The sequence below is a fragment of the Diabrotica virgifera genome, chromosome 9, assembly GCF_917563875.1.
Source record: "Diabrotica virgifera virgifera chromosome 9, PGI_DIABVI_V3a".
NCBI classification, from domain to species: domain Eukaryota; kingdom Metazoa; phylum Arthropoda; class Insecta; order Coleoptera; family Chrysomelidae; genus Diabrotica; species Diabrotica virgifera.
This window is the reverse complement of record NC_065451.1, coordinates 7,315,576-7,332,039: the sequence shown is the minus strand read 5'-3', so window position 1 is coordinate 7,332,039 and position 16,464 is coordinate 7,315,576. Positions and strand designations below refer to the sequence as shown.

At 33.3% G+C, this 16,464-nt stretch overlaps 1 protein-coding gene across 2 annotated transcripts in view; it reads right to left on the bottom strand.

Annotated features, from left to right (window-relative positions):
* Nucleotides 1–258: 258 nt before the first annotated feature.
* Nucleotides 259–16,464, bottom strand: part of LOC114325612 (protein Pixie) — a 30,052-nt gene continuing 13,846 nt past the window's right edge. For both annotated transcript variants that reach the window (XM_050662523.1, XM_050662524.1), the window contains exons 8-10: nt 9,403–9,518; nt 6,281–6,477; nt 259–697 (exon numbers count right to left, since the gene is read on the bottom strand). In XM_050662523.1, coding sequence (XP_050518480.1) covers nt 415–697; nt 6,281–6,477; nt 9,403–9,518 — 596 coding nt within the window. In that variant the 3' untranslated portion in view covers nt 259–414. The remainder of the gene's footprint in view (nt 698–6,280; nt 6,478–9,402; nt 9,519–16,464) is intronic.

The window sequence follows — 16,464 nt, the reverse complement described above, 5'->3', positions numbered from 1 at the left end:
CAAAGGGAGAGGGAAAAAGGGCGCCTAAAATTACTTGCACCGGGGCGCTTGGAAGCCTTGGCGCGGCCTGAGAGCACGGAGAAGAGTTTCCAGAGACAGCGGCAAATGGATTGTTCTGAAGAAGGCTTTGGCTCATAAAGAGCTATTATTGAACTGTTGATCTGTTATTGAAATTAATAATTTTCTGTAGTTTATCTGATAGCATCTGTTTTTACTACAACCTTATCTCATTCGCAATGTTTAAAGAAATGATAAAACTCTGAAAAATGGTTCTTTAATTATACTCAAGGGATACAATTTATTAAAGTAGTAAAAAGTAGCTCAATATCCTTTGCCTGCAATCGATTATTGACACGTACAATTAATAATTATAACGAACGTTTTCCTGTCTAACTGGATACAAAAACCAACGAATTAATCCTCCAAGAAGAAATACTGCCCGGCCCTCTTCTGCTCCACGTCCTTCACCGACTCAAGCTTGTTGATCCTAGGTCGGAAATTGTTAGGATCACGTCTGAAAGTTATGCCGAGGAGTTCCAGGAACCGGTTCATTCCGGCCAATAAGGTTTGAGGGGCGTGGGCTGTCGTCTTCACTGAGGGAGACCCTTCGAATACGATGACACGATCGGCCAAGTAGGTCGCCATTATGAAATCGTGCTCTACTACGAAACCGGTCTTCTTCGCGTGAAGTATAAACCTTAAAAATAAAAAAAGCATAATTAGATTCACCAGTAATTTTTTGAAGTTATACTTCTTTAGGCACGAGGGTGAATTTTTATTTTGCCGGGCGCATGCGCACACCGACAGTATGGTTTTAGTTGCTCAAACGTTATACGGGATCTGATTGGGCGTTAAAATCATCTGTCAATAATTGTTCAATATGGCGATTAAGGATAAACAAATGTTGTGTATATTAGTTTTTATTGTTGTGATGGCAGAGAAAAAAGCAAGTTTATAACTATTGTAGTGACTTTTTAAATAGTTTTTAAAAGCGACAGATACGTAATAATTGTAAATGTTTTAGTATCCTAATAAAAAATTACATAGGTACCTACCTATTTGGAAACTTTAAAATGAACCTACCAAAATAGTATGTAATGCTTTGATTTACATAATTTGATTACCATCAAAATTTCTACCAATATTCACCTAATATATTGTTATTCCACAAAATATTCCTTTAATTCCACAAAAATCAAACTAATTTTATTAAATTCATATAAGTAATAAACAACTGTCAAAAGTTTATGGTGTAAACGTTCAGTTGGTGTATATTCCCACATGACAGATACGCGAAGGTGGCGCAATGGGAAAGCATTTTGATTTTCGATCGGCGGGATCGACGGGAAGCGGTTTCGATCCCCAATGCAAGTTACTATTTTTTTATTTTTTTTTATACATTTCATGATTGTAAGTGTATTATTATATAATTTTTTTCAGAAAATACGTATTTAGTTAAAATTTTTGGCAACAATTATTGTTCAGAAATCATTTCTTTGTGGCATTTTTCAATGTGTTTGTGTGTGTTTTATTCTTTAATTTTTTTAATTTTTGGTATTGTTTTAATAAAAAATCTTGGAAAGTAATAAGTATTAAAATTAGTATAAATAAAATATAAATAAACTGTTTAAAATATATTGATTTCGTTGAAATCATATAATAGAAGTATAACTTCTTACGTGTGTACAAAGTACACACATTCTTTTTTTTTGTAAATATATTTGGAAAACATAGTTTGCATACTGAAACCAGTCACAATAGACTTAGGGTTGCACAATTATTCGCAGCAGCAAATAATTATGTAGTGTCAGTAATAATTTCCAAAGAACAAATATCCACAAAAGAACATGGAAAATATCAGGAACCAACGAAGCCAACATTGACCACATACTGATCTCAAAAAGATGGTAACAGCCATAACCAATGTCAGAACTTATCGCGAGGAGAACTCTGACGATTCCAAAAGGTTCCAATACTCGAATTAAAAGATGGAATGTTGCAGAATTCAAAAACTCAAAAAAGAATACCAAAATGCTCTCCAAATAAAACTTAACGGCACCAGAGAAGAATGTACTGCAAAGGAGGAATGAAGACAACTAAAAACCTTAATAATGTCGTTCTCTAGAGAAAACTGTCGGAAACGCCACGAGACAAAGAAATGTGGAATTGTATGATGATGAATGCAGAACTGGATGGAGGAAAAAACAGACACGAAAGCAGAAAATTCTATAACAGAATAAAAGTAGTATCCTATGGTTATGAGACCTGTATAATGACAAAATAAGATAAAGCGCAACTCAGAAATTCGATAGAAAGATACTGAGACAAGTATATGGCCGGTGAAAGAGAAAGACGACACATGGAGAATCAGGAGAACATACGAGATTAATGAATTGAATGAAGCGTACGGTATTGAGATTTGTTAAAAGACTGAAACTGCCATGGCTAGGACATATCCAGAAACAAAAAAATACAAAATCAACAAAGAAAATATTAAAATAGAAGCCGATAAAAAGACTAAAAAAAATGACACATATCAGCTACTGCTACTACAGTATAATTTGTTTTGACACTATGGAGCACAAAATAAAACCTTACAAATCAGGCTTACAGGAACACTTAATTTTTTTTTATATTAAGTAAACCAGAAAATTAATAAACGAAGTGAAAAAATTACAAGACAGAATGGAACATCTGGAGTAAACAACTAAAAAGAAAAGATAATATTGGGATTAAAAATAGATGCAAATGATAATAAGAAACTAAAAGAAAGCATGGAAGCATTCATATCCCAAGAAATGCAGGAGAAAATAAAACTGAGGAACGCAATAAACATAGAAGAAACAGTTGATACCATACGGAAATAAGTCGAAGCATCATAAAGATCGCATCTATAAATAATCATCTATAAATAATCACCATCATGTTTGATAAATAATGATCTGAGATCAAAAGAAAAGTGAAGAAATAGTTAAATAGCAAAAGTAGAAAAAAGTAAAAAAACAGACAAAAACATGTATAAGAAGTTGATTGTGAACGGGAAGGAACTGGACGAAGAAAAACAGTAATTAAAAAAAATACCAGAGCAAAATTGCCAAAAAACTAGTAGAAGAAAAACAATTGAGGAGTTATAATACCGGAACGGCAAGAAAAAGGAATACGACTATGAAAAATGGAAAAATAAGCACAAAAGAAAGGCAACAATACAAAGAAGTAATAAAACAGGTTTCTTGGAATTAAATTATGTAAACTTTTAACAATCTAAAAACAAACAGACAAAAACCACTCCAAGAGAAGTCCGGCCCTGAACGACCTACCGAATGGCGTGTTTATTTCTGGTCTCAACAAAATTGCAAATTTTGTGTAGAAAAAGTTCATTTATAAATAGTTAAGTGACAATTTTAGTAGATACCAATAAATGAATTGATCGCATTATTTTTGTTTAATATAACGTAATAAACCAGTTTTGGCTAATGCTTATTTAATAACATCAATAAAGTACCATATAAGGTAAATACAATTTATTTCAGTTTTGTTACTGGTTTAATTACCTGCTTAATTACTGGTCAGGTCCGTGTTAGTTTTGAACACATTTCATGTCTCGTGTTAAAATTAAAAATGGAACCTAACATTCGGAGTCTCTCTGACTCGCAACATGTACAACAACTGCAGACAAATACCAATAAACCTATTCATCAGCCACTTCTACACCTTTCCCGTCCAAGTTTCAAGCGATTGTCTTCAGTGCCTTAGAAAATACGAAGCCGCAAGATTACTTAATTCCGTTGGGCAATCTAATTCAACCAAAAAATATTATATTTTCGTCTCGATTATCGAACAATCGGATATGTATGTACCTTTCAAGCAAACAACTGGTGGACGAATTTATGCAAAAGCACGGACAAATAAAAATAGAGAATAATACTGTACAAGCTAGAAGACTGATTTCTCCAGCCGAACGTATCGTTTTATCAAACGTATGTCCCCACTATACCACACAGTTTGTTAATTGGTTATTTACAAAAAAATAGGACTTAATCTTCTCTCCCTAGTCACTTTTCTAAAAATCAGTTCCAATCTTCCTGAAAATCTGGGTAGAAGGCGGAATTGTATCTTCGCATTTACCCTGTGTAAGCTAGCATCAGGTGATGAAAAACTTAGCACTTGTTAGAATGATTTATTGAAATAAAAAAAAACTTCAAAAATGAACTGATTATTTTAAGTGCAATCCGGTTATAAAAACAAAATATAATTACAATTAAATAAACAGATACAACGACGATATAAAAAAAAATTCCGGTAGTTTCGCGTAGTTTTAGTTCTTATGTGTATTGTGTGAATATTACGAATCGAATGTCTAATATGATCTCATTTAATATGGTTCGACTTTTTGACCGCGAATTCGTGCACTTCCTTGAAGATCATACGATGTCGCCAGTCAATCGCGGAATTTGCTAAATGGATAAAAGCAGCACCGTGCATACGGGTTTTAACACAGCGGCGTAGTATTAATCACTGTTGCGCAATTAAAAACAAAAATAAAACTAAAAGTTTGCTTGAAGCTCTACAACAATCATATTTTGAGCTTCAGAAGACAAATATACGTTAGTCCTCATAATATCTCCTTACCCCACTGATTTACTTTAGACTTCGATAATATAACACATCGAATTTTCTTATCTCAAGAAACAATGGCCTGTTATACCTGCAAAAAGTCTGGACACATCGCCACAAATTGTCCCGATAAAATGGAATCAATAGCAAGTTCAGTAATAGTCAACCTATCTCTTCTTCCTCACCCGAATCTATGCCTCAACCTACAGCTACATTCCTATCTAACGAACAAATTCCTATAGAAGAAAGATCAGCAAATAATCTGAATAATCCTAATATAGAAGAAAATCAAGAAGTTAGCAACATGAACAGCTCCATAGCCATTAATGTCGACCTTTAGTCGAAACGTAGTATCAATGAGGTTCTCACTTCTCCAGAAACAAGCCATACAGAAAAACCCTTTACTGTACCTTCATCTAACCTAAAGCCAAGAAGATTAAAAGCAACGAGGAGCATGTAGCAACGAAATCATCAAAATCGTATAAACTTGAACCTGCCAAAAATTTTATCGAAAATCATTCACCCGCATTTGTCCTCAATTTTGACCAACTGAATCTTCTTATAAGCAATATTAGTGGCGCGCAAAATCCTATTGATATAATTATTCAAGATTATACTTCCGACCTAATGCGATTACACGATATGTTAACTGAAATTTATACACAATTGAAAGACAGATCATCCAAACGTTTTATCACCACTCTCAGAAAGAAAATCCTATGGCACTTGGGTAACGAGGTCTCTGAATCCGAGGGCGAGTCATCTCAGGGTAACCAGTAAACTTATATTTCCACATAATATTAATATGGATACCATCATTGGAATTGCAGGCAACGAAAAAGCTGACCAGTGTGCGAGTAAAATTGCCGTATGTGCCGATATAGAAAAAAATGAGTGTCGAAATACCGCGAGTGATATAAAAGCTTACATTCAGAATCGTGTTTTGTGCAAGCGGAAAAACGAATGGCAATCGTCTCAAACGTCACTGAAACTATGTAATTAAAAATGACATTACAGCCTGGGAACCCTCAACTGGTAATAGAAGAGAACAGTTGGTGATAACTCGATTGAGAATTGGACACACGAGACTTATTCACTCATATTTATTGTATAAAAGCCATCCACCTGTATGTGAAATATATAATTTACAAGTTACTGTTAACCATTTAGCGATATTGTAAAATTTCTAAAATTCATAGGAATATTTTATAAAATTTAACTGTGTATACTGTAGCCGCCGCTAATCACCATGTGGATGCGGCTGTATTTTCTAAATAAAAAAAACCACTCAAAATATCACAAAATTCAAGAATATAAACATAATAATAATTCGCTATAAAACAAAAGTAAGAGACTTCTTATATTTCAGTTTGCTCAGAGAGGAAGAAAAACGCCCTTATGTACGTTTCACTCTTATTAGAGATCTTCAGAGGGGCATATAATGTCCTCCCTGAACAAACTGAAATATAAGACATTTCTTAATTTCGTTTTACAGTTGGAAGTTTTCGTTGGAATTTGGACATGAGGAATAGACAGATAGTGAGGTGCAACTTTTAGACTTCCCCGTGTTTGGTTTACAAATAACAGAAACCACGAATATGCTTAACCAGAAACTTGGTCCCATCGAATTGTCAAAAATACATATTATATAGTTATTTTTTCTTACCGTTTTATGACCTTAGCTGCTACCAAACGCTGTTCAGAATCCAAATAGGCACTAGGTTCATCAACAAGGTATACATCAGCGGGTTTTCCAAGACAAAGCGTCATTGCCACTCTCTGCAATTCTCCTCCAGATAAATTCTGTACTTCTTGATCGATGATGTCTTCTATCTTCAAAGGCTTCATTACATCTGCTATAAACTAAACAAAAAAAAAAGATAAACGCTATTAAATATGTAAAATATCGATCAAAAGCTTGTAATAAACACTTCTAATTTTAAATTAATTGTAGCTCAATGTCTGCAAAAACCACAGTGTGGTGAAATGTGTCATGTGGAGTATATACAGTGGATTGAACTTTTAGAACATTTTCAGCTTCCCCGTTGTAATAAGAAAAGAAGCGTTGTCAACAACTAATACACTGTGTGGAAGATGAGGAATAAGCATTTCCAGAAGGCATTTTTTATAATTTTCATAATTCAATTCACATTGATAGTCCCCTGATTTTGTGTTTGATTTGAATTTCAAACGAGCATTCGAGCATGGTTCAAAACCCTTTTTTCCATCTACATTCACTATTATCAGTCTCTGACCTTTTGAAGTTAACCGAAGAAATTGAGAGTCGTCGAAGTGTGCGTCAGGGTTTTGTGCTTTCTCCACTACTGTTCAATATACAGTGAGCACGTAAAGGTTGGAATAAATTCATTTTCTCGAGAATGGACGATTTGGGAAAAAAATCCCGAAACAGGTCAATTTTTATTTTTAAATTACGACTTTTTGGCATATATGTCATACTAGTGACGTCACCCATCTGGGCGTGATGACGTCATCGATGATTTTTTTAAATAGGAATAGGGGTCGTGTGATAGTTCATTTGAAAGGTAATTTAATTCTCTATTCAGTAATATAAACATTTACATAACTATTTACACAGGGTGTCTAAAAAAAATTTTTTAAATTAATTTTATTGACATAAAAAGAAGAATGCATGTAATTTTTATTTAGTCCAAAATACATTTTAAGGTTCTTAGAACACAGAAAAAAATGTTTATTTGAAAAATAATCATTGCTTTTCCCTTAAATCAAATGTTCAAATGTAAAAAATTAAATGTTCAAAAAGAGGAAGGTGAGTGGGCGGCTAAAATGCTAAAACGATATTTATTTGTTAAATAAACTTTATTTCCTGTTTTCTGATAGCAGTAAAATGTATTTTGAGTTAAATAAATTACACACATTCTTCTTTTTATGTCAATAAATTTAATTTAAATAACTTTTTTTGGACACGCTGTATAAATAATTATATTAATGTTTATATTACTGAATAGAGAATTAAATTACCTTTCAAATAAGCTATCACACGACCCCTATTCTCATTAAAAAAAATTATAGATGACGTCATCACGCCCAGATGGGTGACGTCACTAGTATGACACATATGTCAAAAAGTCGCAATTTAAAAATAAAAATTGACCTGTTTCGGGATTTTTTTCCAAAATCGTCCATTCTCGAGAAAATGAATTTATTCCAACCTTTACGTGCTCACTGTATATACCGAAACAATATGTCAGGAAGCGCTCCTAGAGCAAAACATTGGTATGCACATTAACGGAAAGTTAATTAACAATATACGATACGCTGATGACACGCTAATAGTAACAGATAACCTAGCAAATTTACAGTATTTGCTGAAAAGCATAAACACTCATACCAACAAGTATGGTATAAAACTGAACATCAAAAAGACTAAATTTATGATTGTAACAAAGAAGCTATACACCAATGTGAATTTAACCATAAATAAAAATAATAAGCAAATTGAATGAGTTACGTCCTACAAATATTTAGGGGTTTGGTTCACTGATACTAATGACCAAACAAGAGAAATTAAGAGTCGAATAGAAATAGCGAGACAATCACTTATCAAAAGGAAAAGGTTCCTATGCAGCCTGGACATAAATCTAAACTTAAAAACGAGAATGTTAAGGTGCTATGTTTTCTCCGTTCTGCTGTACGGCACGGAAGCTTGGACACTGAAAAACATAAACATCAAAAACATTGAGGCATGCGAGATGTGGTGCTACAGGAGAATGTGGAAAATACCATGGACAGAGTGTATAATTTTCGTGGCTCAGTGGAGGATGCACTTCAGATTAGGGAAACACCAATAGCGATAAAAGAATTTATTTATAAAACCGACACTAGGGTAGTTACCCCGAGAGAACGTTAAGTACTGACTGTGACTTGTACGCGATTTAGTTGAAGACTCTATTTGATGCTACATATTGATTCTAATGAATGAAGTTAAAGGCACCTCTGGCCTGGTTGAAGTGATTCTTAAGAATGATTCTAAAATGTATTATCTCTTTGGCAACATGAATTGGGTCACACAAGAGAACAAAGGTTTATACTTAGTCAGCTAATTTAATGTCCATTAGCAAAATATTGTTTATAAATTGCTACAATTAAACAAATTAAATAATCCGCACATGTTTAAATATGATAACAAATTGGCTCGTGTGATGTACGGGGTGATAAAATGTACTGTTCAATATCGGATATTAACTGAATATTTGATATTGGACACAGAGAGAGTAACAAATCAAGATGTTTTGCTGAATATGGGGAAGGAATGCGAAGTCATAAAAGCCATACAAACGAGAAAACTGGAATATCTAGGCCATATAATGAGAGGGGAAAAGTACTCCCTGCTAAGACTCATAATCCAAGGAAAAATCTTGAGAAAGAGAAATGTGGGACGTAGGAGGATTTCCTGGTTGCGAAATTTAAGGGAGTGGTACGGGTGCAGTTCAATACAATTGTTCAGAGCTGCAGCCAACAAAGTTAAGATTGTTGTGGTGGTAGCCAACCTCCGACAGGAGACGGTACTGCAAGGAGAAGAAGACCTTTTGAAATCGGAGCATGTAATTTCTCACTGGAGTCGAAGCTCCAACTTTTTGAGTGAATATGGGAGGAATGAATGTAGGTTTCGTCCATGTATATTATAGGTCTGTATTCTCTGTATTTTTTAATATCTCATAGTTTTTAGTTTAGTTTTAATGTATTTCAACAATAAACTATTACTTAACGTTGTCATTGTTAATGTTTAAACATTGTAACTAAACTTACTTGTGGATGAATATAGGCATCCCTAATTTTCTCATGAAGCAACTGTCTTACCAATCCTGTGGATTTAGGACTGATCTTTTGGGGCTTATAACTTATATGCAACTGGGGTAATTCACCTAAAAGTAGAAAAAACCATAAATATTTTGTACAAATAAATTGACGGTGTAGAAAATATGGTGCCTATCACAAAAACTATCACTTATATAAATGTAAAGACTGAAAAAGTTTTGTACACACTTATGACAACAGGTAAAAGGGGGAGAAGTGTACTTTTGAAGTGTGTAAAATTAATAATTCTTAGCTGAGCGCTTTCGGCTTATAAAGCCATCTTCGGAGCTATGGTCAAAAAGGTCAAAATACCACTATGAAGAGAGATGGGTTCCATTTATGATATGAAATACTTCTGTTTCTTATGTAGTTTTTTATTTTATTGGTTGGAAAAAACCTTGTCTGTCTGTTTAAAAAATTGTTCAATTTGCTGCTGATTAATTTTGTATCCAGAAAAGTTAAACATCAAGAACGAGCACAAAGGACTTTCACACGAAAATTACATTATATATAAAACGAATATTTGATCATGGTAAGGTCAAAAAGACCTTACCATTTGAATACTGCGGTGTCAGATAGCAGAATGGTCCATTCTGCTATCAGACACCGCAGTATTCAAATGGTAAGGTCTTTTTGACCTTACCATGATCAAATATTCGTTTTATATATAATGTAATTTTCGTGTGAAAGTCCTTTGTGCTCGTTCTTGATGTTTAACTTTTCTGGATACAAAATTAATCAGCAGCAAATTGAACAATTTTTTAAACAGACAGACAAGGTTTTTTCCAACCAATAAAATAAAAAACTACATAAGAAACAGAAGTATTTCATATCATAAATGGAACCCATCTCTCTTCATAGTGGTATTTTGACCTTTTTGACCATAGCTCCGAAGATGGCTTTATAAGCCGAAAGCGCTCAGCTAAGAATTATTAATTTTACACACTTCAAAAGTACACTTCTCCCCCTTTTACCACTTATATAAATTACTAAAGAAGTAAAAAATCTTCCTTTGTAGATGGTATATAATTTATTTAAAAAATTTTTCTAAAAAAGATCCAAGTTGGACTTAAAGTGGGTACATCACTGGTACGATACAAACACACGTTTTCGGACTAATCAGTCCATCATCAGGTTAAAGTTCCAGATCCAAAGTAGTTGAAACTAGCTACTGCGGTAGGTCGAATGACCTTACCAGTATAAAAAAATAAGCCATTTCGGCTACATCGAGAGGAGATGCAAGGTGGACAACATTAATAACTGGGTGAAAAGCAGAAGAGTAGAATGGAACGACCACATACGTCGAATGACAACAAATAGAGTAGTAAGGACGGCTAGAGACGGTTTCCCAATAGGAAGACGATCAGTGGGAAGACCACGAAAAAGATGGAATGACAACTTACTGGAGGCACATTGAAAAACAGACAGAGCAATGTCTATATAAAAAGAAGAAGAAGGGCTACATCGAGAGTGACAATAAGTCGATGATACAAGATTTAAGTGTAATTAACCCAAAATTAGCTACCACAGTAGCTAGTTTCAACTACTTTGGATCTGGAACTTTAACCTTATAATGGACTGATTAGTCCGAAAACGTTCGTTTGTATCGTACCAGCGGTGTACCCACTTTAAGTCCAACTTGGATCTTTTTTAGAAAATTTTTTTAAATAAATTATATACCATCTACAAAGGAAGATTTTTTACCTCTTTAGTAATTTTTATTATGGTATACAGCCAACGGAGGGATTCTTTCCTTTTTATATAACTTATATAAATATTTTCATTTCTGCTCAATGTACTGTAAACGCCAGATAGGAAGATCCACAAGAAGAAAGCATTAAACCTGAATACTATGTTTGTGCATACATATTATATAACCTATTTCAAGTTCTTCATTTTGATAAATAGTTTATATTTCTTTCTTTCTCCGCTTCCTTTTACCCTATCAGGGTGTTGGATTTGGGCTAGCTATTTTAATTTCCATTCATCCATCTCTTCCATTCTTTTCTATTTCCTGATATTATTTTCAATTCCTTGAGTGATTTTTGTTTAAAAAATCCACGAGGAAAATAAACTTGCTGTAGCTGGCTGTATACCATAAATCACAAAAATACTAGATTTGTTGTAAAAGGTGTATTTTAAAAATACACTAAATAAGGGTCACATTAAGACAAAACGTTTTCGGATTAAGCAATCCATCATCAGTGTTTCTAAAAGCCAAAATCTAGCATGCCTGAGCCACCAAAATGTTTTGGGTAAAAATCCTTTAAATGTGAACGGTTATGTTACGTTAATAATTCAATATTAGCCGAACTTAATATAAAAACTAGACTCAGCACAACTATCAACCAAAATACACTGAGATATTTTGGACATATAACTAAGAAGAAGGGAAGGCATGGAACGAATGATAGTTGAAGGCAACGTAGAGGGCAGAAGATCCAGAGGAAGATCTACATTACGATGGTCGGACCAAATAAGGGACATGACTGGTTACTCATTCTCCGAAACAAAACAACACGCACAGGAGAGAGAGGATTGGATAGAAATAGTCAAACGACTTACATGGCGCCACTACATCCTTACGAAGAACAGATAGAGGAGGAGGATGTTACGTTACATATTTATATAATGGTTAAATGATGTTATAGATATGCCTGGATGTTACCCAGGGCAACACAGGACTCTTCCCACGTGGTTGGAATTTTTTTTTGAGAAATAAAACCTCACATATTGGATTACAATGAGTCAGTTGGCCACTGAAATCCAATAATCCAATATGTGAGGTTTTATTTCTCCAAAAAAAATTCCAACCACGTGGGAAGAGTCCTGTGTTGCCCTGGGTAACATCCAGACATATCTGGAACATCATTTAACCATTATATAAATATGTAACGTAACATAATCGTTTACATTTAAAGGGTTTTTACCCAATACATTTTGCTGGCTCAGGCATGCAATTTTTGGCTTTTAGAACACTGATGATGGATTTCTTAATCCGAAAACGTTTTTTCTTAATGTGACCTTATTTAGGGTATTTTAATATATACCTTTTACAACAAATCTAGTATTTTTGTTTAACTTTTCCCGCCTACACTACTTGCTGTATCCATTTTTTTCTTGGTCTGCCTCTTTTTCTTTTTACGATGTTCTTTGCCATCCATGGATGTTTCTTGTAATTATGTTGGGTTGCATTCTCATCAAATGCCCATTTGTTAATTTGTCTCTTTGCTATTTTTTTCATTATTGGTTGGCTATTCTCCTAATAGTCTCTTTGCTTAATACATCCCCTTTTGTCTTTCCAATTATCCTTCTTAGGTATCTCATCTTCAATGCATTTATCCTGCTCTTATGATTTTCCAGAATTTTCCAGTTTCCACTTGCATAGAGCACAGTCGGTATCACTATTGTATTATATATTTTTATCCTTGTCTCTCGTATAAGTTCTCTTTCTCCCAGTATTGGGGCTAACACATAGTACAACTTGTTTGATTTACTTCCCAGTGTATTTTTTCCTCGCCAGTAATTATACTTTCCGGGTATTCGTAAGTTATAGCTATTTCCAGTTCTAAGTTTTTACATTTAATCTTTATTTCATTATCTTCCTCATCTTTTTTGCCACTGAGCAATCGTTTTCCTACCCTTTCCTCGTTTATTTCCATTTTTAGTTCTTTTATTTGTTCTACCCATATATCCAATAATTTCTGCATTTTATTCTCGGAATCTTCTATTAGTACTATGTCGTCTGCATACATTAAGGACTCTATTCTTACTGGTTGTAATCTATGGTATCCTATTATTATCTGTAGTTGGTTGGTTCTTACTCTAGTATTTTTCAATTCATTCATTACTATTATGAATACCAAAGGACAGAGACTATTTCCTTGTTTAACCTTCGGATGACCAAGGGCGGTAAATTTGGACCCCAGCGTATGTTTTTCTTTAATAAATTCAAAAGTATTTTCAATTTTTAATCATTATTTTTTTATTTGGCTTTAATATCATTCTAGATATCCTCATATTTTGAAATAAAAAAAATTCCCTATATTTTACGAATAAAAAATATATTCTGAAGTTGATGTTTAGTAAAATACCGTCTATTATGTGGAATTCCAAGTAGTTTTACACTGCGCGTTATCAAAATCTATTTTTAGACTGTGGTGCCTGTTATGTACGAATCATGACATTCCTGTCTGCTACAGTTGCTATAGTTTCTTAGTTGCTTATTTTGTGTACATATAAGATATGGCCCGCAAATATCTTTCTGAGGCTGAGTTACAGAAAATTGTTACTGCTAGCGATTTTTATGATGATATAGAAGATGAAATAGTATCAGAAAACGAGGATGTATTGTTAGATGCAGATTTAAATGCTGAAAACATTCATTCCAGGTCATTTTTGATCTGGGGTCATTTTTACCCCCGTTGGTCATCCGTGTAACAAAAAAAGGTTGGTCATCGGGAGGTTAATACCTCTCTTCCAATTGAATTCCTCCGATCTTCCGGATCTTCCTCCGATTTGGTACATTTATTTTCCACGAGCATTTCCCTATAATTTGTCTTTCTATCATATTAAATGCTGCTCTTAGGGCTATGATTGTTAATACTGCTTTTTTTACCGTGTCTATGCTTCTTTCCATTAGGTTTCTAATGATATGTATATTATTGTGTTTGCATTTTATCAATCAAAAGCAAAATAAAATAAAATTAAATTTTTTGAAGATATTCTTCTTTAGCGGCGAATCGATTGAGGGTAAAATTTGATTGATCCGCGCGCATGCGCACACCGACAGTATGGTATTAGTCGTTATACGGGCTCTGATTGGGTGTTGAAATTTTGAAATGATCTGTCAATAATTGTTCAATACGGAGGTTATCGGTAAACAAAAATATTGTATAATATTAGTTTTTATTGATGTGTGGACAGAAATAAAATCAAATTTATAATTATAGTGACTTTTTAAATAGTTTTGAAAAGCCGCAGGTACGTAATTCTAAATGTTTCAGTTGGAAATACCTAATAGTTTCAATACCTATCTATTTGGAAAATGTAAACAAAATAATGTAGTTACCTATATATTAGTAGGCAATGCTTTAATTTACATAATCTGATTACGAACAAACTTTCTACAAATCTTCATCTCATATATCGTTTTTATTTCGACAAAAATCAAACTAATAATTTTATTAAATTCATATAAACTTATGGTGTAAACGTTTAGTTTGTGTATATTCCCACATGACGTATACGCGAATGTGGTGCAGTTTGAAATGCCGTCAACTTTCGTACGGCGCGGTAGACGTGAAGTGGGTTCAAGCCCCAAGCAAGTTATTATTTTTATTTTTTTTTATAGATTTTATGATTGTAAGTATATTATTATATAATTTTTGAAGATATTCTTCTTTTTTGAAAGTGGTAGATAAGAAAGTTAGTTTGATTTTTAAATAAAATAAGTACAAATAACCTTTTAAGTATATTTACTTCGTTTAAATTAATAGAAGAATATCTTCTTACGTGCGTACAAAGTACACACACATTCTTTTTTTTAATAACGCGGGCACATAAATTTGATACACCCTGTATATTGAGCTGTTTTAAAATTTATTAGAATTTAGTTAGGATGTAAATAGATTTCTCTTTTAACGAGCTTTCCGCGGAACCATTAAAGTCTTTTGTGAATAATTAAAGTGAAAAGAACTATGTATTTAGATTTAAAATGGAAAAAAATTGTTTACTGTATAGGTAATTATCAATATTTCTCGAAATTGATAATTGAAAAGAAAGTTGGAATTTTAATATCTTCATTTCAATACGAGTATATGTGGGAGAGTTTCTCCGAAAGTAATTAGGATTGTCGGAACAAATTTGAGGGTGACTGTTGTTTGTCAAATGGGAAAATCAATGTTTTGATTCTTGGAATGTGGAAGGGGAAAAGACGGATTGAATGATTGAGAGAGGTTGAAAAATTATTCATTATGTTGTTGGCAGCGAGAAGAAGCGGTTTTCGACGTGTTAAGTGGAGTAGATAGTTAGCATATATCAGTGGCTGGTTGATAGTGGAGAATAGTGTCGAAAAGTGGAACGAGCGACAGATCAAATCGAGACGAAATACCTCTTTGATTCTGTAGTATTGTGAGAAGGAGAGCAGAGAATTTTTGGAGTTTTGTTTGAATCGAGAACGTGTCAAAGAAACACGGTTTGTTGGAGAATTAGTGCTGGTATGCTGACAGTTTTGAAGCTGGACAACGGAGAGAGGCTTTGATGAGTAGCCTTTAACATAATCAACGAGGGAGAGCTGTTTGGGGTCACGAGAAGACATCCGAGTGAGGGAAGCAAAAGGTCAGTCAATTTATGTGAAAGAGATTTTTATGTTCGGGAAATAAATTTTTGAGTAAAAAGCATATGAATTAAAGTTCCAATATTTCAAAATATAAATAGTAAATATAGGTAACCTTTGCGAAGACATAAATTTGTTTGGTTTAGTTTGTTTTACCAAAGTCATCGGGAACAAACCGATAAATTGTTTTGTTGTAAAGATAATAATTTTAAGTGGTATAAATTTCATTCGGACATCTGTGTCCACAGGTTTTTTAGATTCGATAGTTTTCAGAGTATTAATTTGATAAATAAAAGACAATTCTGTATTTTTATTTTAATAGTTTGCTTTATTTCTTTTCCCTATTTTATCCCGATTAGGATCAACTCAGAGATACTGAACCCACGAGAGAAGATAAATATAACGTAAGATAATTTGGTTTTTTTTTATATATTAAAAGGCACCCTGAGATTTTTTATTCAATTTTGATATATGATTTGCGACAATTAAATGATTAATTAAATAAATAATAATCAATATAAAATAAATAAGAAGCAGATCACAACAATATATGTTGTCGTTTGTCTGTCTTCCTGGTCTAAATGCAGCTTGTTCTTTTCCCAATTCCCAATCTTCCAAATAGTTTATATGAAAAGCATAATCATACCACTGTTCACCTTTTCAAGTGTCACACACTT